This window comes from the organism of the source record quoted next, unplaced genomic scaffold (genome assembly GCF_019419815.1).
Source record: "Pyrus x bretschneideri cultivar Hongxiangsu unplaced genomic scaffold, Pyrus_bretschneideri_v1 Contig121, whole genome shotgun sequence".
Taxonomy (NCBI): Eukaryota; Viridiplantae; Streptophyta; class Magnoliopsida; order Rosales; family Rosaceae; genus Pyrus; species Pyrus x bretschneideri.
The window spans coordinates 381,122-406,350 of record NW_025999415.1 but is presented as its reverse complement, the minus strand read 5'-3'; the positions used below and the strand labels follow the sequence as shown (position 1 = coordinate 406,350).

Sequence of the window (25,229 nt, the reverse complement as noted above, 5' to 3'; positions counted from 1 at the left end):
TGATATTTCCCTTCCCTAAAACCTTAGAACTTTCACCATTGGCAGTTGAGACTTGAGACGGTTTTGAAAATTTTTCAAACTTGTGAAACTTAGAAACATGGTTGGTCATATGATCTGTGGCACCCGAATCAACAATCCACAAATCATGCATCATATTTACATTAAGAGCAGTTTTAAAAGCAGTCATGATACCTTGCATGTCATCTTGGGCCATGTGTTGTGTTTCTGTCAGAAATCCAGCAAACTTGCCTAGCAAAGCTATTGAATTTCCATCTTCAAAGCCGACCGTTTGGTCACTCTTAATCCTTTCTTTCTTGCTTTGAAGATACACTGCAAACTCATTTATGACTGCAGCTGGATTTGCAGTGAAGCTCTTGAGTGCATCAGACCTATGAGAGGTTGAGGTAGTTGCATTGTTGGCTCTATGTGGTGCACGGTTCAGTCTTTGTGAGCCCTTGTTATCCTTCATGAACTCTGGCTTTAATTCTGGATGTAAAATCCAGCATGTCTCCTTAACGTGACCAGTATAGTTGCAGTGTTGGCACTTTAAGTGTGGATTCTTCACTTTGTATTTTCTTTCGTTGGCTAGATAAGCCTTTGCTTCAGTTACACTGGTCTTTGTGCCAGTGTTCATGACTTTCCTTCGTACTTCTTCACGTTGGATTGTTGCACATACGCTGGTGAAGGAAGGTAGTTCGGGGTTCATGAGTATGTGGCTTCGTAGGTCTTCGTATCCTGAATCGAGACTTGACAAGAGTTGGAATATCTTGTCTTCTTCTGCCCTTTTCAATAGTAAAGACGCCTCAGTTGTGTGAAGCCGATACATTTCCAGCTCATTCCACATGCTCTTCATGCTGCCTAGAAGTTGAACAAAGGGTTTTCCTTCTTGTTGTATGTTGGAAATGTTCTTCTTCAATTGAAACACACGTGCAGCATTGTTCTGGCTGCCATACATCTCCTTGACTGTCTCCCATAGTTTGAATGATGATTCAGAATAACTGAATATTTCAGCTAGTTTACGTTCCATGGAATTTAGGAGCCATGACATAACTAGCTGATCCTTGCAAAGCCAGATTTCATAAGTTGATGAAGAAACATCAGGAACTTCGATGCTTCCATTTATGAACCCTAGCTTGGACCTTCCACCTAGGGCAAGACTCACTGCTCTCGACCAAGGTAAGTAGTTAAACTCATTTAACAAGACCGAGCTTAATCTTTGATTTGGATTGACATCCACCTCAGACACGGTTGAGGAGGAAGGTATCTGGGAATCTCCAAACGAATAAGAATTCTCTTCCGCCATGTCGGAGATGGAATATGATCAGCTGGAAGAAATGCAGAAGCAGGTTATTTTTCCTGCTCTGATACCATATTGAACTTTTTTTATTTGAATTGTAATACATTTCATATCATAGAAAGCCTTATGGGAAGGCATACTTATACACAATACAAAGAAAGCTGAAAGCTTTACACCCTTGTAATCAGATGCAACAGCACACATGCACATGCACATTCCTTTCCCTGCTGTCCATGAGTCAGCAATCACGTGCACATTCCTTTCCAGAGTGCACACCCTTGCTGTCTTTCCTTTACCCATGCTTGCCGTGCTGTATGCTTGCTGTGCTGTCTGTACATACAGCTTACCGTGCTGTATGCTTGCCGTGTTGTCCTTCTTCCAATAGAGTTCTACGTGTTGCTTCACACAGGGAGTGACTTGTTCTGGGTCTCCTGCAGTTCCTGCAGTAATTGCCCCTGATTCACTGATCTGGGAGTAAGTTTACATTTCTTTCTTCTTTTTATCCTCCACTGTTTGCTATCAATTTAGCAAATCCTAATTCCAAACGTTTAATGTACAATCTTGCATGTCTGAGAAGCCTGTTGTGTTTGGCTCATATATTTATAAGTTGGCAACAATTTTGCAAGTGTAACTTTGTGAATGCTGCAAGGAAATGGCATCAGCCATTTGTGACTCTGTGTTTTGCTTTTGGTTGTGGCATGAAGTCTTCGTTCAAGGGAAGACATGGTGACTGCCACAAGCAACGTTGAAAGCAGGAGCAGGTCTTGACTTTGTGGGATTGCATGCAATTGAGCATTCTTTCTTTTCTATGCATTAAATGGCAGATGGAGAAAAGGGTTGCACTCTATAGGCTAGGTACATCAATGAGTGTTGAATATATGCCATGTGAACTCGAGACTTTTTGGTCTTGGTGGTTGGCATAATTCCTGGTGTGTGCCTATAAGTGAAGGCAGTAGGCTTGCATTGGGATATGCTTGCCGAGGGAGAAGGCTTGCATCAGGGAAGCATCAAAGAGATGGTGAGAGCATTTGGCTCTACCATGGGCACGGGTGAGAGAAATCAAGAGAGCTAGAGTGAAAGGTCTCTTGTGAAAGAACTCTTGGGGTAGAGTGAGGCTCTTGGGAAAATTCTATGAGTAGGTGTGCAAGGGATTCGGGATTGGGTTATGTTGATTTAACTCACGTGTACTTGTAATGTTATTCCATAGTGAAGAGCAATATCTTTCCGGGGACGTAGGCAGGTTTTTGCCGAACCTTGTAAATTTCTCAGTGTCTTTATTTCTTCTATTTTATTCAGTGTGTGATTTGGTGAGGTTATAATCTGAATCTCCTTTCCACACTAACGAACGGGCCAAGGCACAACAAAGGCAAGCGTATTCAAATGGCTAGTGCCAATGACTTAGCATTTATAATGACTTAGCCACATTGTTTGAAACCAGAAAAAAAATTAGCCCAAAACACTACAAAAATATTAAATCTGCTGTAGAAAGCTGAACTAGACGCTAGAATCCTTATGTAGAGAGAATCCGAGAGAGAGTCTGTAATACCTCAATTGCCGAAGAGGAATCCTAATCTTATGTCATGGGGGAGAGAGGAATTTGCATACATGCTGACTATTTTGTTCTCAGTTTATTAAATTTGTTGGAACCCCCAGTCCCACATCGGACAGAGGGAGAAGAGAAGAGTGCTTTAAATAGAAATACCCCTCTCTAACTAACATCGAGGCCTTTTGTGATAAAACCCCACACCTGAGGATTGTGCAGGTGGTTAAGTGGGGACAGTATCGGTGTTGTTGGAGTGGGCCCTCGGCCCGTCGACCTGAAAATTCCTACATGGTATCAAAGCCAGGAGGCGGGCCCGTACTGCCACGTGATTGGGTGGGTCCCCGTTGGCCCCGCGTGATTGTCCACGTAGGCCAAAGATGCCACGTGTTTGGGTGGGTCCCCATTGGCCCCACGTGATTGGGTGAGTCCCGACATGGCTCCACGTGGTTGCCGATGTGTGGAAATTCACGTGTGACCCATAAGTGGGGTCTCACGTGCGGGGGAGTGTTGGAACCCCCAGTCCCACATCGGACAGAGGGAGAAGAGAATAGTGCTTTAAATAGAAATACCCCTCTCTAACTAACATCGAGGCCTTTTGTGATAAAACCCCACACCTGAGGATTGTGCAGGTGGTTAAGTGGAGACAGTATCGGTGTTGTTGGAGTGGGCCCTTGGCCCGTCGACCTGAAAATTTCTACAAAATTGTTTTCTCTTTTCATTTTATTTGAGTGAGGGTATTTGCTGAGGCACAATACGCATTTGAGACACAAAAATTTGACACAAAATTGAAACCTCGTTGTAGCATTGAGAGATAATCCAAGCTTACTGTTGCATTGAATCTGTTTGTATATTTCAATACTATGTCTTGTGTTATTTGGGTTTGTCCTAATTGTTTCTGCAACATGTTTCAAAGACTCCATTCAGTTTCTATGACATTGTCAATTCATCCACTGGGGGGGTGCTCCCTTGTTCACATGCAATGTGCGGCAAATGCTCTCGTCAAAGCCACCGGTGTAACTATGATATGACATATTCCGGCGGAAATCGCATCACTAGTTTTCTCGTATCAGATGTGCTGCATCTTGACACTATTCCAGTGCGATCTTATGTTGCATTGGAATCTTCAGCACCCATTGTTTTCGGGTGAGTATCATTTTAACCTTTCTTTTTGCATGTGTTTATTCACTACTAGTAAGGTGGTAGGCTTTAGGAAATTACCTAATGTAATTAAAATACATGGTAGGCTATTGAGATGAAGCAAAACCAATAAAATGCAAACCTTTATGCTTTCAGTTCATAAAAACCACTAACACAAGCTGCAATTGATCTGCCATCTCTCTAATATCAACAAGCACTTCCTCCTTTGCATTTTTTTATTTGGCCAAAACCTTCCTTGCCTTAATTGTCTAACTCCATAACACAGAAAAGTTACATTGCCATTTCAAACAAAAATTCAAAATTAGGAGAGTAGACTTCCCATTTCTAAAAGCACAATCAAATATATGTGTCAGACAACCTTGAACAACGGTGCAAAGAAAATTATTCAACCACTATATAAATATGCGCACATTTGAGTATGTAAAAACGCTAAAACTTAACTCAAGATATGAAGTATTGTGTAATCTGCTGCTTAATAAGTATTGGAGGCAACAATGCTATACTATGTTCTATAACTATTTCAATCCTATATACTATAGTATAGCATTGTTATAAGAACCACGTTATATACCAAAAATCATGGCATGTAACAAGAACCACGTTATATACCAAAAATAACTAGAATCAAACAGTCGTATCATGATAAATATAGAGAACGATAAAGAGAGTACCAAGCAGCAGAGCCATGGTTCTCGTATTCTCATTTGAAGTGTAACAACCGAAACTGGAAGCCTGGAATCATGAAACCTTCAAATAGCTTCTCCTCAACTTAGAAGCTGATTTGACAGATGAACCCTTGTGTATCAGAGCATGTATTACACAACAATTCGCTTTGCATTAAGTAGGAGCAGTATGGCTCTTTACCTACTTAGCAGCATGGCACAAAATAGTATAACCGAGTTGATCAATCATATTAAAATATGAGAGAGTTGAAAAGAACATCACTGCAACATCCACACTCAAGAACAAGTAAAGCATGTGTAGCTTCTTAATTAGTGCGTCCGAGTTGCATGATTTACTGTTCTTAATGTGTAAGGGAGGTTACCAAAAGTACGCATGCTTCCACTGCAAAATGTAGCGGTAAAACTGAAAAAAACCATAACATGATTTACAAATAAAAATATCAAGAACAAAGGAATCAAAACAGAAAATACAACAAAAGAGATGGAAAAACAGAACCAAGAACACTAAAACTAGACAAAAGCAAAATAAACAAACCAGATTTCTCAATTACTAACATAACTAACCACCATCACCTGTCCATGAGTTTAAACCTGAGTTCTTGAGATGTTTGAAATAATTTTGGGGTTCAAAGGTTTATAAGCTTAGATGTTGTTCGCAAATGCTATGAATATTGACTACTAACAACATTAAAAACGATGTAATTTAATGTTATAAAAACTAGCTTTTTCTTGTAGAGATTAGAGGTTAATCGCATTATTTCCCTCAATAATATTGGAAACAGGTGTGCTGCTTCTGTATCCGGACTTTTGGCTGGGACCCGAGCCTCAGTCAATGGGATATTTGGCTTTAGCCAAGGTCCCATGTCTGTTCTATCGCAGTTGTCTTCACGAGGAATGACCCCCAGCGTGTTCTCCCACTGTTTGAAAGGAGATGACTATGGTGGGGGTATACTCATACTTGGTGACATTTTGGAGCCGAGTATTGTTTATACTCCCCTTGTCCCGAAGTAGGTTTCTTTCCTTGTACTTCCATTTAATTGTTTCTTTGATTTAATTGAAAGTTTCCGTGAGTACCTCTTTTGTTTATTTAATATAACAAATTTCTACCTACTGTTTTCAGGCGGCCATATTATGCAATCTACTTACGGAGCATTGCTGTTAACGGGAAAATTTTGCCGATTGATCCAGTAGCGTTTACAGTATCACATGGGCGAGGAACTGTTGTGGACTCGGGAACTACTCTAGCATATCTTATAGAAGAATTATATGAACCTTTTATACATGCTGTAAGTTCGAGATCCATTAGTTCTTTTATACGAAAGGGTACAGTAATACGATTGATATAGGTGACTCCCTTGTATTTGGCTGTGCAGATAACTTTGGCTTCTTCTAAACATGTGACTCCCGTGGTTTCAACGTCAGGAAACCAGTGCTATCTCACGTCCATCAGCAAGTGCTCTCTGTCCCCTTAACAAAATTGAGTGAAATTTGTCTCCATTAATCTATGTATACCCCCTCTCTGTCTTCAAAAGAACCGAATGACATTTATGTCCGTTATTTTTCAGTTTAGCTGAGGCATTTCCGTCAGTCAGTCTGAATTTTGCTGGCGGCGTCTCGATGGTGTTGAAACCACGAGAGTATCTTATTGATGGCGGTTATTATGTAAGTTTATCCTCAACCTCATTCTGTAAAATAATTCTTGTTTAAAATAATATTCATTGACTGATGTAATGGAAGTGTTACAGAATGGCCTTCCTTCGTGGTGCATGGGTTTCGTTAAAGCTCACAAAAGGCTCAACATGCTCGGAGGTAATTTAACCTGTGCATATGGTGTTCAATTCTTTAGTGAATTTACAAAACACTAGTTAACATGTAAAATCATTTAATATGACTTCTCATGTCCCTTCGAATGCAGATCTTCTTCTAAAAGATAAGATTGTTGTTTATGATATAGTTGGTCAGCGGTTGGGTTGGGCAAACTTCAATTGTAAGCTAAATTATGTTCTAAATTCTTTTCTTGTTTCATTTCCCATATAGTTTTGGAGCAGTACTAGTGTGTCATATTTCAAACTTTTTCTTTTCAGGCTCCTCGCCCATAAATGTCTCTGTTGGTATTCATGCAAGACAGTGGAGTGACAGCAGCTTACTAGGTGGAGACATGAAATTCCAGCGGCTAGCAACTCGAGTAGCGGCTCTTTTGAGCTTAACTTGGGTGTTATAGTGGTCTGATTGCTTTTGAAATTATTGTTGTTAATTGAATTTTAGCTGATAACACTCCTAGAGTTTAGATAAGAACTGATCTATGTGTATATATGTGATGATACAATCAATGAAAACTCAATTTTTGCATCTATTTATACCTGCGGCGAAGTCCAATTTTGCCTGGAAAGGCTCCAATTTGCCTCAAACCCACCGAAAACCTTATAAAAGGGTGGTCTCAAATCGTCACCTCCGGTACTCCGCCGCCCCTACAGTTGTTTGGGCTTTATTCTAGGCCTCAAGGGAAGTCTAGTAATGGTGGTAATTGGAGGAAAACATTTCACAATTGATGGATTTCGGCCAAGAATACCCGCGGCACCCATGGTGGGTTTTCCACCAAATTTCAACTAATTTTTTCCTAATTTTGGGTGAAAAAGGTAGAGGAGAGGTTAGGTAGGTATTTCCAAGTGAGGGACAGCGGAAATTCCGCTGTGGAACTCTGCAATTTGGCGCCGGATTGCTGTCACGGGTCAGGTTGGGAAGAACTCCCGTTTCCACACTCACCCCACCCTTTTTTTTTTTTCTTTTTCTTTTCTCTCCTTTTCCTCCTTGCTTTCCCATCACAGCCATACACATGGCTTCATCACAGCCATCCCTGCTCAAGAAAAACTAGAGCCTTCTAGACTTGAAAGCCAAAATTACAAAAATGTCCCTAACTTCAAACGTTAATAACTTCTTCGTTATAACTCTATTTCATGAACGGTTTGCGCCTACATGTTCATGAGGTTGAGCTCTATTCAAAAATATAAATTCGGACCTCAAAAAGTCTACGGATTTTAAATAATAAATTTTCAAACGTCAAACTTCCCAATGTTATTTTCATTACCATAAATCGATTTATTTTCGATTTCCTCCACATATTCATAATTATGAATATCTAATTCATATGTTTAAATTTTCAGGGTATTACATTTTAGCAGCAAATGCAACGATCAAGAGCACAATGAGAAATGCTAGCTTTAGTGAACCTTTCGCCATATCTATTAAATTTGTTGATAGCTAAAGGGAAAATTTATGATCGTTGTGGACTTGTAGTGCGCTATAAAACTTGATTCTAAGATACTAGTTTTATCCAAGTCTAAGATTATATTTAGTTCAAACAATATAATCTACCGAACCATAATGAGAAAGAAATCGGCCAAATCCGGTCGCCAACTTTATTAGTTCTATTTCATACTTTAAATAAAATGGTGTCCAAAATTAATCAGATATGGAATTAAGTTATATGACATAATTTATGAGATTTCTTTTAGTTTCTAATGTATGATATTTTAGTGTTTTTTTCACACCAATAGTTATATATCGTTGTATACAATATTAGATGCGTGCCATATTCGTAAGTGACTAGTAAATACCAACAAATAGTGCAACACAATACACTACCCCAAAGATAATCAAACAAATGTGTGAAGAAGAACTAGAAAGATGAATGAAAACACTTTTTTGGCACCCTCTTAATTAAGTTTACCCAACTAAAAATTTTGGTCATCATATTTCCTAATTTGCCTCTATTTTAATAAATTCACCCAACCAGCCACCACCCATATCCATACCCATGGCACCTCATGCCATAACCCATCTCTGTCTCTCTCTCTCTCTCTTCATTCGTCTAACCAATTTGCGATTCATTCTTTCATTAAAAAATCCGTTGTTTCAGTTTATTTGTTTGCTTAAGAATTGCATGTTGAATTTACTCTCAATACTATATCGTTATTTGGTATTTGCCCTAATTGTTTCTGCAACATACACTCCATTCAGTTTCTATGACATTGCCGACTCATCCAGTGGGGTGTGCTCCCTTGTTCACATGCAATGTGTGGCAAATTCTCTCGTCAGAGCCACCGGTGCGTCTATGATATGACAGAAAATACGATAGATATAATTAATAGTATTAAAACTGAAAAAAAAATAAATAAATAACATGATTTACAAATAAAAAAATATCAAAAACAAAGAAAACGAAAGCAGAAAATATTGTAAATACCAGCAAATAGTGCAACACAATATACTACCCCAAAGATAATCAAACGAATGTGTGAAGAAGAACTAGAAAGATGAATGAAAACACTCTCATCTCAATTTTCTGCATAAAAATGGATCTGGTACATGGATGAGGAATATACGTGTCCTATCATGGTCCCACATTTTACATGTTAGAAATGAATCCGACATCGATGAAAAAATGAACTTTGTATAAATAGTTGAGCTACTATTTATATAGTCAATTGATTTTATGATAAAACTCGACCTTTTTATGCTATTAAAATCAACTATCTTGTGTATACAGTCCAACAGGCACACGCATTATACTTCATCCAATTTGCGTTGTTTAAGTGTTTAGCTTGAAAATCCGTCACACGCAAGGAGACATATTGAGAATGAATCTCACATTGATGAAAGAAAAAAACCTTGCATGAACTTGTACATATGTAGGTAAACTACATGGAAGACATGTTACTACCTCGACATTTCCTCCAAAAACATACGTAAAATCCAATTCTTATACAAATCATAAATTTAGCTTAACCACTGGTTGTCGATCAGTCCATTGGTGGACTTATGGCCACATCACTATGATCAGATTCTTCGATGTAGTTTATATCCTATAAGTGATATGTCTTTCATTTAACATAAATTTCTTTAGTCTTGGACTTTTGTCAACATGCAAGGGTTCATATAGAAACAAGAGAGCATCCATCCAAGGATGGTGACGATTTCATGCAAGAATGATGACGATTTGTTCCCCTATAAAACATGAATGATGACGGTTGGATGTGGAAGACTAACTTGATTTTTTGCCCATTCTTTTGAGTACCTCTTAATATTTTTCAATTAAAAGTTGAATAAACTTGGCTTGGGAGTGGCTTATTCTATAGTTTTTGATAATTCCACATCTTACCAACAAATTAATTCCCACGAATGCCCTTCCGGTACCTGGATCTATAAATTGGGCAGTGAAGGACAAAGCCATTTCACCAACCAAAACCCGACCGACAGGTGCCGGTAATACCAAACCCATGGGAATTAGCCAAAAATTATCACAAATCCCTCTTTACCTCGTAGGCCATCTCTAACCGAAAGTTGGTCAGATGGCTCATTTTAGCCATCTGGCTCTCTAAGAAATTAATATTTTAATAAATAGTGCAGGATCATATTTCTTATCATCTCCAACCTAGGGTTAAAGGGCCATAGAGGTCGTTTTAGCCCTATCACTAAAAATCATCTCTAACCGAGAGCTATAGGGCCAAACATAATTTATTATTTAAATTTTAAAACTACAACGAAAATTTTAAAAATACAACTCATATTTTTCAAGTCAAATGTGAGAGGTTTTATTTAGAGTATAAAAAAATAAAAAAATAAAAAAAGGAAGTGGGTGGGAGAGTCCCACATTGGTTGTGGGAGAGGAAGTATATAAAAAAAAATGGAAGTGGATGGGGGTCCCACATCGACTATGAAAGGGATTTGAGCAAGCTCTAAAGCCTATAAAAAGAACACCCAAACATACTTTCTGGGCCTATTATTAAACAAATTTTGTAAAAAAATAAAAATAAAAAAAAAAACCAAAAATAACGGCTAGCTAACCGCTGCTTTTTGAATTCCAGCCCTGCCAGGGCCGCCCGGCTGGTCCTTTGGCCTTTTTTGTCCAGTGTGGCCTAGCTCTCGGTTGGAGACAGTTTTAGGACTATTTTCGACCCTCTGAACCTTTAGTTGGAGATGGCCTTACCTATTAGTTTTATGTTGGGTGGCAACCGCACCTATCTTAGCCCTAGACAAATCCCAACTGCTACATACATACCACTTTTTCTCAGTTGATGCCAAGTCATCTTAAAAGCCATGGCTTGAAGTTCAAACCTCATGGGCTTCATGTTCAATGGGTTGGTTAAATTATATTCCCCAAAGTGCTCTCAGGAAAGGAAAAAAAATACCGAAAAACAAGTGCATTGGTCAATGACTCAATTTACCAAACATCACTCATCTTCACTCTCTTATCCCAAATTATTATTAATATTTTGAAAATCACTAGATGCTAGCCGGATGGTGGTGAGAGATCTAGCATCTATAGCGTAGATGGTTTCTTTTATTTTAATAAATTTATTATGCAAGATAAACTATGAGTAAATATATAATATTCTAGGGTTTTTTTTAGGGATAACTTGATATAGATCCAATTTTGTGAGCCATTAGTAGAATTAGTCCACTTCATTGAAATAGGTCCAATAATTGAGATTCCATGTATGTTTATTTGTGATTTATACCATATTTACCCCTTAGGCTTACGAATTGTAGTAAATACACAAAATTTCTTAATAATGAGATAATTTGTGGTTTAACTAATCCCTTAATTGTAGGATTAGTTATAGCCATATAATCCTCAACCCCCAATCCGTTTCATGATTTCATCCCTCCTTTTTTCCTTCTTCCAAACAATTCCCTTTATCAATCCTCCTCTTTTTTGTCTCTTCTTTTCATGGATGATATTTTTGTGTTCTTCCCTCCAAATTCGTTCCTTTAATAGAGGTATATTATATCATATTTATATTTTTATGTTCCGCCATGTAGGTTCCTAGCATTTTTCTTCCAATATAATAGGTAGTTTATTTTTGTTTTGCAGGTAGATCATATCTGCTTTGTAGGTATAAAGCATTTTCTTCCTATACAATAGGTAGCTGGTTACTAGATTATATTGGTTTTGTTTTCTTCATAAATGGTAGGTAGTTACTAGATAATATTTTAGTTTGAGTATTTAAATATTCAAAATTTAAAAACTGAATAAATGATAAAAAAAAAATTAAAGAATTTCAATATTTTTATCTGAAGGGGCAAAATTGATATCAAAATATGTAATTGGATAACTGGACTTGGTCCCAAAAACTACCTAAGTTTTTGGACCTAGATCCAAAAGCCCCTTTTTTTTATTGATTTTGTGCCACATAAGCTTTCAAATTTAAATTTTATGTTTAAAATGTGACATTTCTTTTGAATATACTCTTAGACTGCATATATGCTTCTACAATGCTCTTGATGCCAGATCTCCTTCTACAATGCTCTCTTTCTCCCTTCCCCACTCTATTCTCTCAGAGTTATTGTTAACTCTTTGACTCCTCTTCTATGCATGCATAGACAGTGAGATGCAAAAAAATCTTCGAGGCCGCCTAGCTTGGTCAAGCGATCGCCAAGGTGGCCGACTATACAGCTTTTTAGAACAGTAATTATTAGATAGGAATTGTCCAAGCCCCATTTGACAGGCAAGTTGGAACAAGAATAAGATTGAATCCAACTAGATTTAGTGCCAATTTGGGATTACTTTTTTTTTCTTTTTTAAATTGTTTATGATGTGCTTTAAAAATAATCAAATGCAAAATAAAGCAGCTGAACGTTTGATAAACTATATTTTTTAAAGTGTTGAGAGTATGAAAAGCAGTGTATAAGCATTTGGTAAATTTTAATGTAAAAGTGATATAAATGTATATAAAGAAAAAAATGGACATGATAGTGTTGGCGATGACAACGAGAACGACAACAGTGGCAAGGGCAATGGTTGTGGTGGTTGGGCTACAAAAGTAATAATGGTGGTAGGGGTGGCGATAACGGCGATGGTGGTGGTGACGGTGGTGGTAACGATGGTAGTGATATTGGTAGTTGTGGTGGTAGCAGTGGCGAGCATGTTGGTGGTGGTTGTAATGATGGTGATTGTGGCACGTTTGTGGTGTGATGGTTGCGGCAACAATGGTGGTAGTAATGGCAATGGTGATGTAAGAAGTTAGGATTTGTAGTTGTAGGTGTGGTGATGGTCACTTTGTTCTCTAAGGGTAAAATGTGTCCATAGTCATCTTTTAGAATTAATGAGCATACTCCAAGAATCAAAAATATTCATTAAAGGCTCAACTCTGTTTTTTATTAAAGTAACTTTTAAAAGCAATTTATAAACTGCTTTTAAAAGTTGTTATCTGGAGGCCATTATTTTTAAAATAAGTAGGATATTTTAATTTTTTGGGTAATGCGAATAAGACTAAATTTGTAGATAAATTTTGTAAACTAGATGACATGGAAGTTGTCGATTAAATTATTGCTTAAGTGTTAATAAACGTGCTCATTTCTTATTTGTGACATATCATTTATTTTGCAAATTTTATCTATAAATTTAGTCTCCCTAGGATTACTCTTTATTTTTGCTAAATACCTTCTTACTGTTTTACTTTAAAGTGAAGCAGGTTTTGCTAGAATAAAAAAAAAAAAATCAAACTGGGCCTTACCTTATATGTGAGGCGGTTATCCAATTTAATAAGTTCAATTCCACATTTTCTAATTCAATGATGAGCCTAATTTGTGAAGGGAACAAGGTATGTGCATGGCTGTTGAAGGCTGTCCCAAAATATCTATTAATCTCGCTCCAAAGCCTCTTTCTCTCTCCTAGTTTCTCTTTCTAGAAACTCAAATTCAAAGCCTTTTCTCCAGCTTCAACTTTCAGCCGCCACTCCTTGCTCTTGCTCAGGGTAGGCAGCAACCCATTACTTTCTTCTCTTTCCAGTCTCCTTCTTCCCTTCTTCTTTCCTTCCCTCATGTGCCTTTTGCTTCTTTTCCTCCCCTCTTCCTCTACTTCATCCCCCTCCCGGCATCCATCTTTTCCTCTCCTCTTTCCAGTCTCATTCTTTCGTTTTATACCTGGTTCTCTCTGAGTTTATCTCAGTTTTCCCTGAGCTAAGTCTCAATTATCCACTGAGCTTATCTCAGACCTAGGCTTCATTCCCCTTATCCGGCATCTTTTGCCTACTTTTATTGTATTTTGTCTTTTAACTTTTTGTCATCCCTCCTTAACTATTTCGTAGGAGGTGGTGTGACTTCTGGAAAGACCGAAGCTGCTGCGCCAGTTGTGGGGGTGACAACACCGATCGCCGAAGGTAGGTTCTTGGCGCGTCGACTTTGCATTTTTGTGTGTGGGACTGCAGAGGAGAGAAGAGAGAGGGAAGTAGGGGAATCGGTGGGTGTGCAGGGAGGATGGGTGCAGGAAAGAAAAGGGAGGGAGAAGGAGGGATGGGGTAAACGCCCATAATTTTTTTTTTAATTTTTTTAATATTCACGTGGGCCTTATATTGACACGTGGCACTCAATCATTGTCCACGTGGGCACCACGTCATCAGTTAACGGCTGATTTGATAGCCAGACTAACGGATGTATAAGACTGTTCCAAAATTAACACTTTAGGTATGACTCTGGGACGAAAAAAACTTCATGTACCAAATGTTAAAAATCACGAAACTTGAAGGGAATAAACTAAGATTTACCCTAATTTTAAATTTTCCTTCAGAATGAACTCTCACCCACTTTTCACCTTTTATTTCTAATAAAAGAAAATTTGTGGGGTCTTTTTTGGTGTCATTTTCTTCTTTTGCTTTATTTCCCAACAATGTGGCGGTTCACTTATCAATGCCAACTTTCACATAACATCACCCCATTTGCTTACACCGCAAGAATTTAATTCACATAATATATATATATAAGAATATGATTTAGGTAGACCGAATACATCATTGCAGTGAAATGTTAAATTCACCAATATATCGTTGCGTTTAATTAAATAATATGTGACAATACGTCAATACGTTATTAGACCAAAATACTACTGGAGCAAATTCCTCTCCAAAAATAGATGCCCGCATTTCTCTTTCAGGAAATGACGTTATCGGGGACACTTGGTGCTCTCAGTTCACGGCTCAAAAGTTGTCACTGTGTTGAGTGTCTTTGGGAAGCTAAAATGCCGTTGCCACTTAAATTTACACTCCAATTACAAAAGGCTACTTTAGTAAATTCAGTAGTAATTGTCCCACTTTATTTTTATATTCTGCTTCATTAACGCAGTTATGAAAATAATAAGGTTTTAAAAGATGCTAGGCTCTAGTCGGGTGGTAGGTTAGAGTCTAGCCTCTAGACGGTTAGGCGGGGCATAGGTCTGGCGTCTAAGCAGACTAGACGAATTTAAGTAAATATATTATATTTTGTGTAAATAAGTGTTTGTTTATACTTTAAATATATATAATTTTATCATAAATTACAAAATAAAATAACATATACATTATGAAGTACTGGAATATAATTAAAACATGAGGAACAAGTATATAATGTGTATTCATTTAAATATTCAACAAATCTCTTACAATTTATTGAAAAAAAAAATAAAACGTAAAATGAAAGTTATCTGTTTTCTATATAAGTGAGTCACAACCAAGGCAGGTCTGGACAGGCTAAGCGGTTGCCTAGATGGTCTAGGCAAGCGTCTCAGCAGGTCTAAATATCATTTCTTAATTTTAAAACGTTTAAACATTAATTGAGGCAATGACCAGTCATCTAACGTCTAAACAGAACCTAAATGACGCAATTTTTATAACAATGGAAAATAGCGGAGAAAACAATTGAAGAAGATGCTGGTTCTTCACTCCACATTGGACTAATCCCACTGACTCCTCTCGTCCATTTCAGTGCCCCCTTTTCAACTCTGTTTTTTTTTTTTGACAATTAAAAGTTAAAACCCCTTTTCTTTTTGATAGAGTAAAAGACCGCGGATGACGCTTAAACGAGACCACATTTACACCCTCAAATAATTTATGGTACTTCAACTAATATCATATCTTCATATAAATAAAATCAGTCAAAATGTAAAATTAATAATGAAATATTTCGTTGATTCAATATCGATGTAAATGCAGTTAATTATATCTTCATTTAAATAAAAGCAATTAAGAGGGAAAATTATTTATGAATATCACGTTGATTCGATATACATGTAAATGGTACAATAAGTCAAAATTATAATGTACCCATTCAAGTTCTTGTTCAACATGTCTAGATTTTCAACCCACAAGAAAATCTCTTTGTGCCAAAAATGAACCAAGTTTTTCTTTTTGAGAAGTATTATTGGCACTCAAAAAATCTAATTTCACACTTCTTATAAATGTATCTTTATTTCTTAATATAAAAAATTTAAAATATAGTAGAATGTAATTTTTTAAATGCTAATAATAATTCCCTTCTTTTTTCTTTTTTTTCACTTGTTTGTTGTTTTCACGTAAAAATTGAAAAATTAAAGGGAAAAGAAAAAGGTTTGTATTTGGATGTGATTTGCATGTGTATACATCAAAGCTAAGCCAGTGAAACCAGCGAAGCCAAGCCAGTGAGCCGAGTACCGGTTAGGGTTGGTGGAAGACCGGCATTAGCCAGTAATACCTAATGCGGAAATACTAGATATTCTCACCAAACCCCGGATTAATCTTGTCCCTGGATTTGATCTCATCAAACGGCTGATTCATTTCGCAACCCTTCGATGGTTGATGACCGACGAAAACCATATCGAAACGGAGGCGTCCGGTCAACCGGTGAGATAAATTAAATAGTATAAATACGGCATAAGAGACGCTTAGGACATTTGTAGTCGATTGGGCTTCTTCCGCTTTCTCTGCATAAGCGGCTATTTCGAAAAGCACGCCCTCGTCCTTGTTCCCTCCAACTTCCTCCACTTCCAGATCCGCGCTTCAGAGGTACCATTTTAGTGCTTTTCTCTGTTGGGTTTTCGTTTTCCTTGTCCTTGCTTTTTTTGCTGCATGAATAAAATGCATGCAGATCTGGTGGTTTGTTGTTTTTTTGGGGGGATTGTATGAGTTTTGCTTTGGAGTTATGAAAGATCTGGGGGAACTTAAGTTGGTGGTTATTTTTGTTAGCATTTTCTCTTGTATTTTGTGTTTGACAAGTTAAATTGAAGTGTTGGATTTTATTTCAGCAAGAATTTGCAGATCTGATAATCTATAGATTTATGGTATTTTCATTTTTCACTGTGGCTGTAAATTTATGTATTCTGAAGATTCTTGTAAGTTGAACCCTGTTTGATGGTGAATATTTTACTGAACCCCCCTTTATTCTTGAAGATGAGCTTGATGTGGTAGTTGAGTTCACTAAGTTATTCTGGTATTAATCTTTTTGAAGTGCAGATTATATTGGCTTTATATCTGAATTGATGTGATGCTTTTGTGATATGTTCGTTCTAACTTTGTTCCCTGCGTATATGCTTTTCTGGGAATATTTACTTTTATTAAAGTTAAAAGTATGGTGGATTTGATGCTGTAGTCGGATTTACGGCTATTGCGAGTTTCGTGATATGCGTGTTTTAAATCTTTATTCTTTTGTCTTGTTAAAGCTATGAGTTCTTTTCGTTGCATAAACTATTGGGTTGACATTGAAATGGATTTGTCTTGGTACACTGTTGTGATGTGTAGAGAATGGAGACTTTCCTATTCACATCTGAATCCGTGAACGAGGGTCACCCCGACAAGCTGTGTGACCAGATCTCTGATGCAGTGCTAGATGCCTGCCTTGCCCAGGACCCTGACAGCAAGGTTGCCTGTGAGACATGCACCAAAACCAACATGGTCATGGTGTTCGGAGAGATCACTACCAAGGCCAATGTTGACTATGAGAAGATAGTCCGTGACACTTGCCGCGCCATTGGATTTGTTTCTGATGATGTGGGTCTTGATGCCGATAACTGCAAGGTCCTGGTTAATATTGAGCAACAGAGCCCTGATATTGCCCAGGGTGTCCATGGTCACTTTACCAAGCGACCTGAGGAGATTGGTGCTGGTGACCAGGGTCACATGTTTGGTTATGCCACTGATGAAACCCCTGAATTGATGCCCCTTAGCCATGTGCTTTCCACCAAGCTTGGTGCTCGTCTCACTGAGGTTAGGAAGAATGGTACCTGCCCTTGGTTGAGACCCGATGGCAAGACCCAAGTCACCGTGGAGTACTACAACGAAAATGGAGCTATGGTTCCAGTCCGTGTCCACACTGTTCTCATCTCCACCCAGCATGATGAGACTGTCACAAACGATGAGATTGCCGCTGACCTTAAGGAGCATGTCATTAAGCCTGTTGTCCCTGAGAAGTACCTTGACGAGAAGACAATCTTCCACCTTAACCCCTCAGGCCGCTTTGTGATTGGTGGTCCTCATGGTGATGCAGGTCTTACCGGACGCAAGATTATTATTGACACTTATGGTGGATGGGGAGCCCATGGTGGAGGTGCTTTCTCTGGAAAGGACCCAACCAAGGTCGACAGGAGTGGCGCCTACATTGTGAGGCAGGCTGCCAAGAGCATTGTAGCAAATGGGCTTGCTCGCAGGGCCATTGTGCAGGTGTCTTATGCCATCGGTGTGCCGGAGCCCTTGTCAGTTTTCGTTGACACATATGGAACAGGAAAGATCCCTGACAAGGAAATCCTTAAAATTGTGAAGGAGACCTTCGACTTCAGGCCTGGCATGATCACTATCAACCTGGACCTCAAGAGGGGTGGTGGCGGAAGGTTCTTGAAGACAGCTGCCTATGGACACTTTGGAAGGGACGATCCAGATTTCACCTGGGAGGTTGTGAAGCCCCTCAAGTGGGAGAAGCCTCAATCTTGAGAGATGGATCAAATACCTCCCTGCTGCTCGAAGCTTTGCATTAATTGGCACTGGATGAATAATTAGCGTGTTTTTAATTGCTGCTGCCCTACAACTTAAAAAGCAAATTTCTAATAATTTCATACTTTTTAATGTCGTTTTTTTCTATTATATTTTTTATATTTTTCGATTTCAGTTTTGTGTAATATGATATCTTCTTCATCACCAGCGTCTCTATAAAAAGAAAGAGAATTTTGTCGAAATTAATGGCACTGGAACTATGAAGCTAGAGTAGTAAGTAGTTCTATCAAGCTTGTAATTGCTTGCAGATCATATGATATTTGGTGTTCCTGTAAAGTTATTATTTTGCTTGAATTCCCATTGTACATGACATTTAATTATGCAATTCTGAACATTGTAATCGGAATTACTTTAGTCTAAAGTAGGAGGGGAAATCGCACTATTCATATGAACAGTGTTTTGAACCACATTTCAGTTTATTTACAAGATTGCCACCGCGTCTTCTGTTTCAGATTGAAAATTTTGACTTATTTACGAAATTGCCACCCTTCAGCGTGCATGTGTCGACCATCGTAGAAAGGTTGGGGGATGGAAGCAAACCTGATTTTGTTCCAGAGATCTCTTCGACGACAAGCCCATTTTGCTCCAGAGCTCTTTAACGACAAAGTTGATTCGGCGCCTCACCGTCGCACACCTCGCCTTCCCCTCGCCGTCGCACACCTCGCCTTACCTCGCCGCTGCACTCCTTACCAGAACTCGAATCAATGGTAACGTGCCAATTGTATATATTTTTTGTCGATTTTTATCATTATTCTGGAAATTAGGGTTTGATCTAAATTTGGTGTGGGAGGATTTGTGGATGAATTTCAGGGAGAGAGGCGTGGGATGGCAGGGAAGGGAAGGGAGAGGGAGGAGTGAGGCTGCCAAAAAGGGGGTTAGGGTTGATTTTTTATCCTCAAATCAATTGTTGGTGTCAATGATTGAACGAGCATTGGTTAGAGGGGAACTTTCATTTCCTTTGTTTCTGAACCGGAATAGGGTGGATGGGACCATGCTCTGTTGCACATTCAGATGAGATTTAAGGGATTTGGGGGTAGGGAGAGTGATTTCAGGGATTGGTAATCCTATCCCGTGTTTTCCCCTTATCTCTGTCACACTCAACCTCTCTCTAATCCTTTCTCTTTCTCTCTCTTTTAGACACTTCCTTTCTCCCGACTGTCCATCTCTCTCAACTTTAGTGCTAACCCTAATTTGTTCTTTCATTCCTCAATTTTCTCCATTCGAGCAATGAAAAATCGAATTGGGTTTTCAGATTATTGATGCTTCACTGACAGAGAATGGAGAGAGTTGATTGAAGGAGTTGGCGAGTATGGGCTTGCACAGAGGGAAGAACATAGAAAAAGAGAGAGAGAGAGAGAGAGAGAGAGAGAGAGAGAGAGAAAGGGAGGGAACGATGCACAGAGACAAGGAGAGACAGAGAGAGATCGCAGAAAGAGGAGGATGACAAAAATTGAGGAGGAGCCCATGTCTACAGAGACTGAGTAAGTTCTGAACCAAAGCTTATTTTCTCTAATTTTTGGCTATGCGACAGCAAATTTCGGAAGCAGAAGAATCAAGGAACCTTGCGTTTAGAGTTTAATCCTAATTTTTTTTCTCTTTGCAGGACAAAAAACTACCAGGGAAGGAAGAGATTACCAAGAATGTAAAACCCAGACAGGAGAAGACAAGCAATGGCGAAGGTACCAAGGCTGTAGATCTTTGATAAAAGGTATAAATCCCTTTTGTTTCTGGTAGTTTACCCTCGCCTAAAAATGTGAAATTTAATATGGTGTTGATGAGCGTGTTTGAAGGTGGAAGAGCTGATCCTGTAATTTGATTGCTTTGTCACACTCGAAATCATTTATCAATTTTGTTTGAAGGCGGAATAGCTGATCTTGTAATTTGATTGCTTTGTCACACTCGAAATCATTTATCAATTTTATTAAGCAATGTTTATATCTGCACCATCTTCTAACTTTTTTGTAAATGTTTTAACCCTGATCTATTGTTTGATGATCGTTTTGTAGCACTGACAATATCATCGCTCTTTCCAAACCTTTATTTTTTGGTGAGTGCTCACTTATTAATATTGTTGTTGCTTTTAGTTTTTAAATTTTATGAAAAATGCAACCTTCAAACCCTGTTGAAGTCGATTTGGTATCTCAAGATTCCAAATTATTGTTTGCAGATTAGGGATTTGCATATTGCTAAAAGAGAGGAAGACATTGGCTATTGTGTTGGATATTTAGCTGAGTTGATGATTGTCGCTACTTACCTTTTGTATTCTTCACCGTTTTGTTCCTTAACAAGTGTCTTTCTTTGAAGGGGCTTTATAGATGCTTGGCAGAGTCCTGGCATCAATTTTTTGGGGAATGGTGGCTGATATTGACTCAGATGAAGCCCCTATTTATATATCCTGATCATTTTTATGTTCTATCTTTTCTGACTTGGATGATATTGATCAAATGAATGAGTTAGAAACTGAAAGTTACATTTGTTACATCAATATGTTGATCAAATGGATGAGTTAGAAGCTGAAAATTACATTAGTTTCTTGCTGCTTTTTATACTGAACAAATTTTGTGTATGTATAGTGCTTTATTTCCAAGGTTATTTCTCTCAACACCATGTGAATGTACAAATAGTTCTTTCCCAATTCAACCAATTTAAAAATTGGGATTTTAACTGATGTTTGTCCATGGTTCCTTACTTTCCAGATATTGAAACATGCATAAATTCACCTGGAAATTATTCATGTCAATGTCCCAAAGGATACAAACATGAAGGCATGGATGAAAAGAGTTGTATCAAAGACAACAAATGTGAAGGGAAATCTATGAGATTTATGTGGGATTTCTAGTGACTAGCATGCATATACAATTCAAAATTTATATACGAAAGCAACGGAAGCATGTCATACATTTTATCAAAGCTATAGTCATGCAAATCCCCTTCAAGATGCATAGGTTTATATATGATGCATCAAAACAAAATTTATAAGAAGAACAAACTAGAGGTTTAGTTTTGTACCTCTTGATCTAGATCTTAGACCAAAGATGGACCACCTTCAAGATCTTTGCTCCTCAAACTCCTTGAGCCTAGCCTCCCTCCTTGCTTCCTCCAATTTGTAAAGTAAGTGGTCCTAGGTTCTCTTCAAGTTTCCAAAGATATGAAAACCTCTAAAGATCCTCACCTACTTTGTAATGAGAAAGATAAAGGAATAACCAAAAGAGTGTATAGATGATTAGTTAAATCACCCCCTTGGTGGCCAGCCCTTTGTGTTCAAGAGAGAGAGCTTTTCTTTTTCTCTTTTGTTGTATTTAGAACACATAAAAACCCTAATGAACAAAATGTTATAAAGTTCCTTTTATAGACAAAAGAAACAAGTCAACATTTTAACCTATCTCTCCCTTGGTGGCCGGCCCTTTGTGTTTGGTTTGGGCTTTGGGCTTTTAATTATTTCAAGTCATCCAATACTTGAATAAAAGCCCAATGGATTTTGGCCCAATGGGCCTAATTAAACCCGAACGTTTCTTTAAGCCCAAAACGATCTTTATCGCTTTTATGATTTCTTTAGACTTTCTAAATTAATCAAAACACTTAATTAATCCAATTAATTATTTCCTTCATCCATTAGTTACTCACTACAAGAGTGTATTGGTGAACAATCTTTTAGGTTCTAATTAGCAAGGCAGTGAGGTGATTGGCATCAATCCAATTGATTATATTTAATCCATCCACTTAGTGAATTAAAACTTACTTTTAATTCACCTTCTTCTTTGATGACTACATTTAATCATCTTAGAAGAACTCACAAGCCATGAGTGATATCTAACCATATATCATGGCTACCCAAGCTAATGTAGAAGTTATTCGGAGAACCTATTCAGTTGGAATTACAATGTAATTCGATCATTCTCTAAAACAATACTCTCAATCACATTACTAGGTATGGATTTATAATGTCAAACCCCTAATGTGATTATTCCTTCTTATACGATTCATTTGAGACGTATAGGAACGCTTTCCTTTATTACGCTCGATACTTCGGCCAAAGATTCCCGAATCATATCTTAGAGTATTCATCCTCTCTTATCGAGGATTAGAGATTCCTTGTTGCGCATTCACTTGCCTTCATGGCTAAGTGGCTTAACCCCAACGATGCCTTGGACACTCGCGAACGGAATGACTTTAACATAATCAAAGATTAAGTACTTAACCACAAGACAACGACGATGCCTCAGGTCAAAGGATTACTTACATTATTCCAACCATTAGAGTTACTTGCTTGACATGTGAGTAGACCTCCATGCAAGTACTCTCGTTCGATTGTGTTCAGTGAACTCATTCCCTTAATGAGCACCTACATGCTTGTCTTAGTGTCGCTACACGAATGGGATGAGACTTTCCATCCTTCCAATTGAAGCGGACATAGTATGTACCGGTCTATGGATTGTCAGTATCCCTCCGACAATCCTTATGACCAGGAACCTTTTTGGACATGATGGTTATGAGAAGAAGGTCTCTGTAATCTAACATCATTAGGTTACTTCTTCCATCGATCCATTGTCCATGGATTCACTATTTAGGACATATTTTGTTCATTGAGATAGTCCTAATTAGTATCTTTGCCTTCCGATGTATAAGAGTCATATATACATCAATTCATTGTCCTGAAAGGTTTCTTCCAAAGATTGACTTTCAGGGCATATTTCCAACAAAATGGTCAAGGGTCATTCTCCTCATTATTTCATTAGGGATGCATGTTTTTTTTTCTCATGTTAATATATTGCATATACAAGCCTAAATTTATTTTATTGGAGCCACTTTTGGATCCAAAATTCTCATAAAGTATGTCATTGATGAAAGTTATATTCTGGTGTCTTTTAGTGATCTTCATGTTTTTCGTACAAAATAAGATTGTTAGCTTCTATGGTAAGCAGTATTAACTATCAGGGATTTGTTTTCATATTGCATGAAATTTCCACTTTTTTCATCTTTGAATAGTCTCAAGCACGGTAAATATAATAGCACTAGAAAGTGAGGAAATCCACTTTCTTTGGTCAGGTTGGATTCTCTGCTATGACTACGATTTTTATCTCTAAACAAATTTTTAATGGTATGTATGATGTAAAAGGGTAGATTTAACTATTTTGGTTTCTTTGTTCTCACACTTTGGCGCCTCGAGTTTTAATTTTTCATAGTTGTGTCTGAGTTGTTTTCCAGTTACAATTCAGGTGCCATTGGCAACTTCTAGGGGACCAAAATTGTTTTCAGGTCAAAATACAGGAACCAAATTGTAACTAGTCTAGGAGATTACATTACCAAAGTAGGAAAGTTCGGTCTTGATTCATAGTTTGGCAACATAATATGCATGTAGGATGTTGTTTTGGAACCGCTTGGTAAGTGTTAAATACATCCTATAACATAACTAACTAACAAGTATGGCCGTTCAGATATACATGCAATTGAGATCACTGATTAAATCAGATTTCTTTTAAATGGAAGCAAATCTTGCCTATTAGGTGTTTTTGAAAATTCCCCAGAGAGTTAGAAACAAGGATATGATGCAAATCTGAATGTAGGCTGTTTTGGTATGTGTGTGTACGTATAGGGGTGTTATATTGATATGACATGCTACCCAATTTATCTATTTTTCGATTGTTCAATCAAAGAAGGAAGTTCAATTTATCAAGGATCAAGGTTTGGACTACTAGACAGCACGCCGACTTCGATTTGAGGTATGGAAGTCTCGAACTTGCAATCTTAAATTTCTGGTTCCCGAATAAGAAATATGCTCTATTTGATCCCGAATAAGAAATGATATAGGTTTGTGGCTTCCATTGTTATTAAGTTGTATCCTTTTCTACTTGGGTTCCAAGAAACCATTATAATGAATTAATCAATTTTTTTATTCTAAGGAAGTATGTATTCATCATTGTTTTTTTTTTTTTTGAACAATTTCAATTTATATAACTATGACCATTTGTCTACTATTTTATATCTTCTGTTCTTTTTCCTTTTTGTAGACTCCCATTGCCATGTTGGTCTCTTGCTGTTAACTGATTTAGTTGGGGTATCTTAACAAGAGTGCTGTTTTACGAAGTCTTTTTTTTTTTTTTTTTTGTGGTGTTACTTTTTACGGTGGGGATATTCCTTAATTTTTGCTTTAAAGTGAGGAAGATTTAAATGCAAGAAGATTTAACAACGCGTTTTTTTGTTTGTTTTGGTGCTGTTACTTTATGAATTTTTAGTTAGGAAGATTTAACAATGCCTTTTTTTGTTTGCTTTACTTTGTTATGTCTTGACAAACGCAGGTTCAACAACAGGTTGCTGAAATGATCACTTATATAGCCTCTACTGCAAAACAATTTCCTAAGAAATGTGTATTACTTTGTCTTCTGGGTGAGCATTCTCTAATTTAGATTAGACATCGGGACTCAAACCTTGGTTTGTTTTCTGTGTCTCCTTCACTGTATATGTTCTGTGGATGAACAATTAGATGTCAACTCTAGCATTTAATGGTGTTGTGCACTTTGACAGGTATAGGTGAATGGCTCACAGAGTTTTCTGAATCTGTAGGTCCAATGGGCCCTCATGACACTGTTATATCCAAACCAAAGTTTGGCGAATTTGATATATGTTGGATACAATGGCAGTCCTGCTTCAGCTATCCATGTTACTAGAAGAAGATCAGTAGATCATAAAAGGCAAAAAACAGAAAGAAATGTTAGCTACTTCGTTTTTGGTCCTAAAAATGCAGGAAAATCCCCTCTTTTAAATTCATTCATAGAAAGCTT

General features: G+C 37.7%; 2 protein-coding genes and 2 long non-coding RNA genes across 4 annotated transcripts; all 4 read left to right on the top strand.

Annotated features, from left to right (window-relative positions):
- Window positions 1–3,558: 3,558 nt before the first annotated feature.
- Window positions 3,559–7,213, top strand: LOC108868512 (aspartic proteinase 36-like). Its single transcript, XM_048578513.1, has 8 exons — window positions 3,559–3,983; window positions 5,464–5,688; window positions 5,802–5,967; window positions 6,055–6,134; window positions 6,247–6,343; window positions 6,427–6,490; window positions 6,597–6,668; window positions 6,766–7,213. Exons 1-8 carry the CDS (start codon window positions 3,820–3,822, stop codon window positions 6,900–6,902), a joined length of 1,005 nt encoding a protein of 334 aa, XP_048434470.1. The 5' UTR covers window positions 3,559–3,819; the 3' UTR covers window positions 6,903–7,213.
- A 9,103-nt stretch (window positions 7,214–16,316) lies between these two features.
- Window positions 16,317–18,632, top strand: LOC103953083 (S-adenosylmethionine synthase 1). The gene is made up of 2 exons (XM_009364807.3): window positions 16,317–16,473; window positions 17,206–18,632. Exon 2 carries the CDS (start codon window positions 17,209–17,211, stop codon window positions 18,388–18,390), a length of 1,182 nt encoding a protein of 393 aa, XP_009363082.1. The 5' UTR covers window positions 16,317–16,473; window positions 17,206–17,208; the 3' UTR covers window positions 18,391–18,632.
- A 1,232-nt stretch (window positions 18,633–19,864) lies between these two features.
- Window positions 19,865–20,910, top strand: LOC103953082. The gene is made up of 3 exons (XR_007256080.1): window positions 19,865–20,158; window positions 20,457–20,497; window positions 20,618–20,910. It is a non-coding gene; the product is annotated as an uncharacterized LOC103953082 (long non-coding RNA).
- A 2,248-nt stretch (window positions 20,911–23,158) lies between these two features.
- On the top strand, window positions 23,159–25,229 carry LOC125474620. The gene is made up of 2 exons (XR_007256092.1): window positions 23,159–24,170; window positions 24,747–25,229. It is a non-coding gene; the product is annotated as an uncharacterized LOC125474620 (long non-coding RNA).

What these genes read in the sequence shown, in the direction of transcription:
- LOC103953083 (XM_009364807.3), top strand. Translation starts at nt 17,209, where the DNA reads ATGGAGACTTTCCTATTCACATCTGAATCCGTGAACGAGGGTCACCCC.
- LOC108868512 (XM_048578513.1), top strand. Translation starts at nt 3,820, where the DNA reads ATGTGCGGCAAATGCTCTCGTCAAAGCCACCGGTGTAACTATGATATG. An exon ending in TCAGCACCCATTGTTTTCGG is followed by an intron (nt 3,984 to 5,463) that starts GTGAGTATCATT and finishes TATTGGAAACAG; the next exon opens with GTGTGCTGCTTCTGTATCCG. An exon ending in TTATTGATGGCGGTTATTAT is followed by an intron (nt 6,344 to 6,426) that starts GTAAGTTTATCC and finishes GAAGTGTTACAG; the next exon opens with AATGGCCTTCCTTCGTGGTG.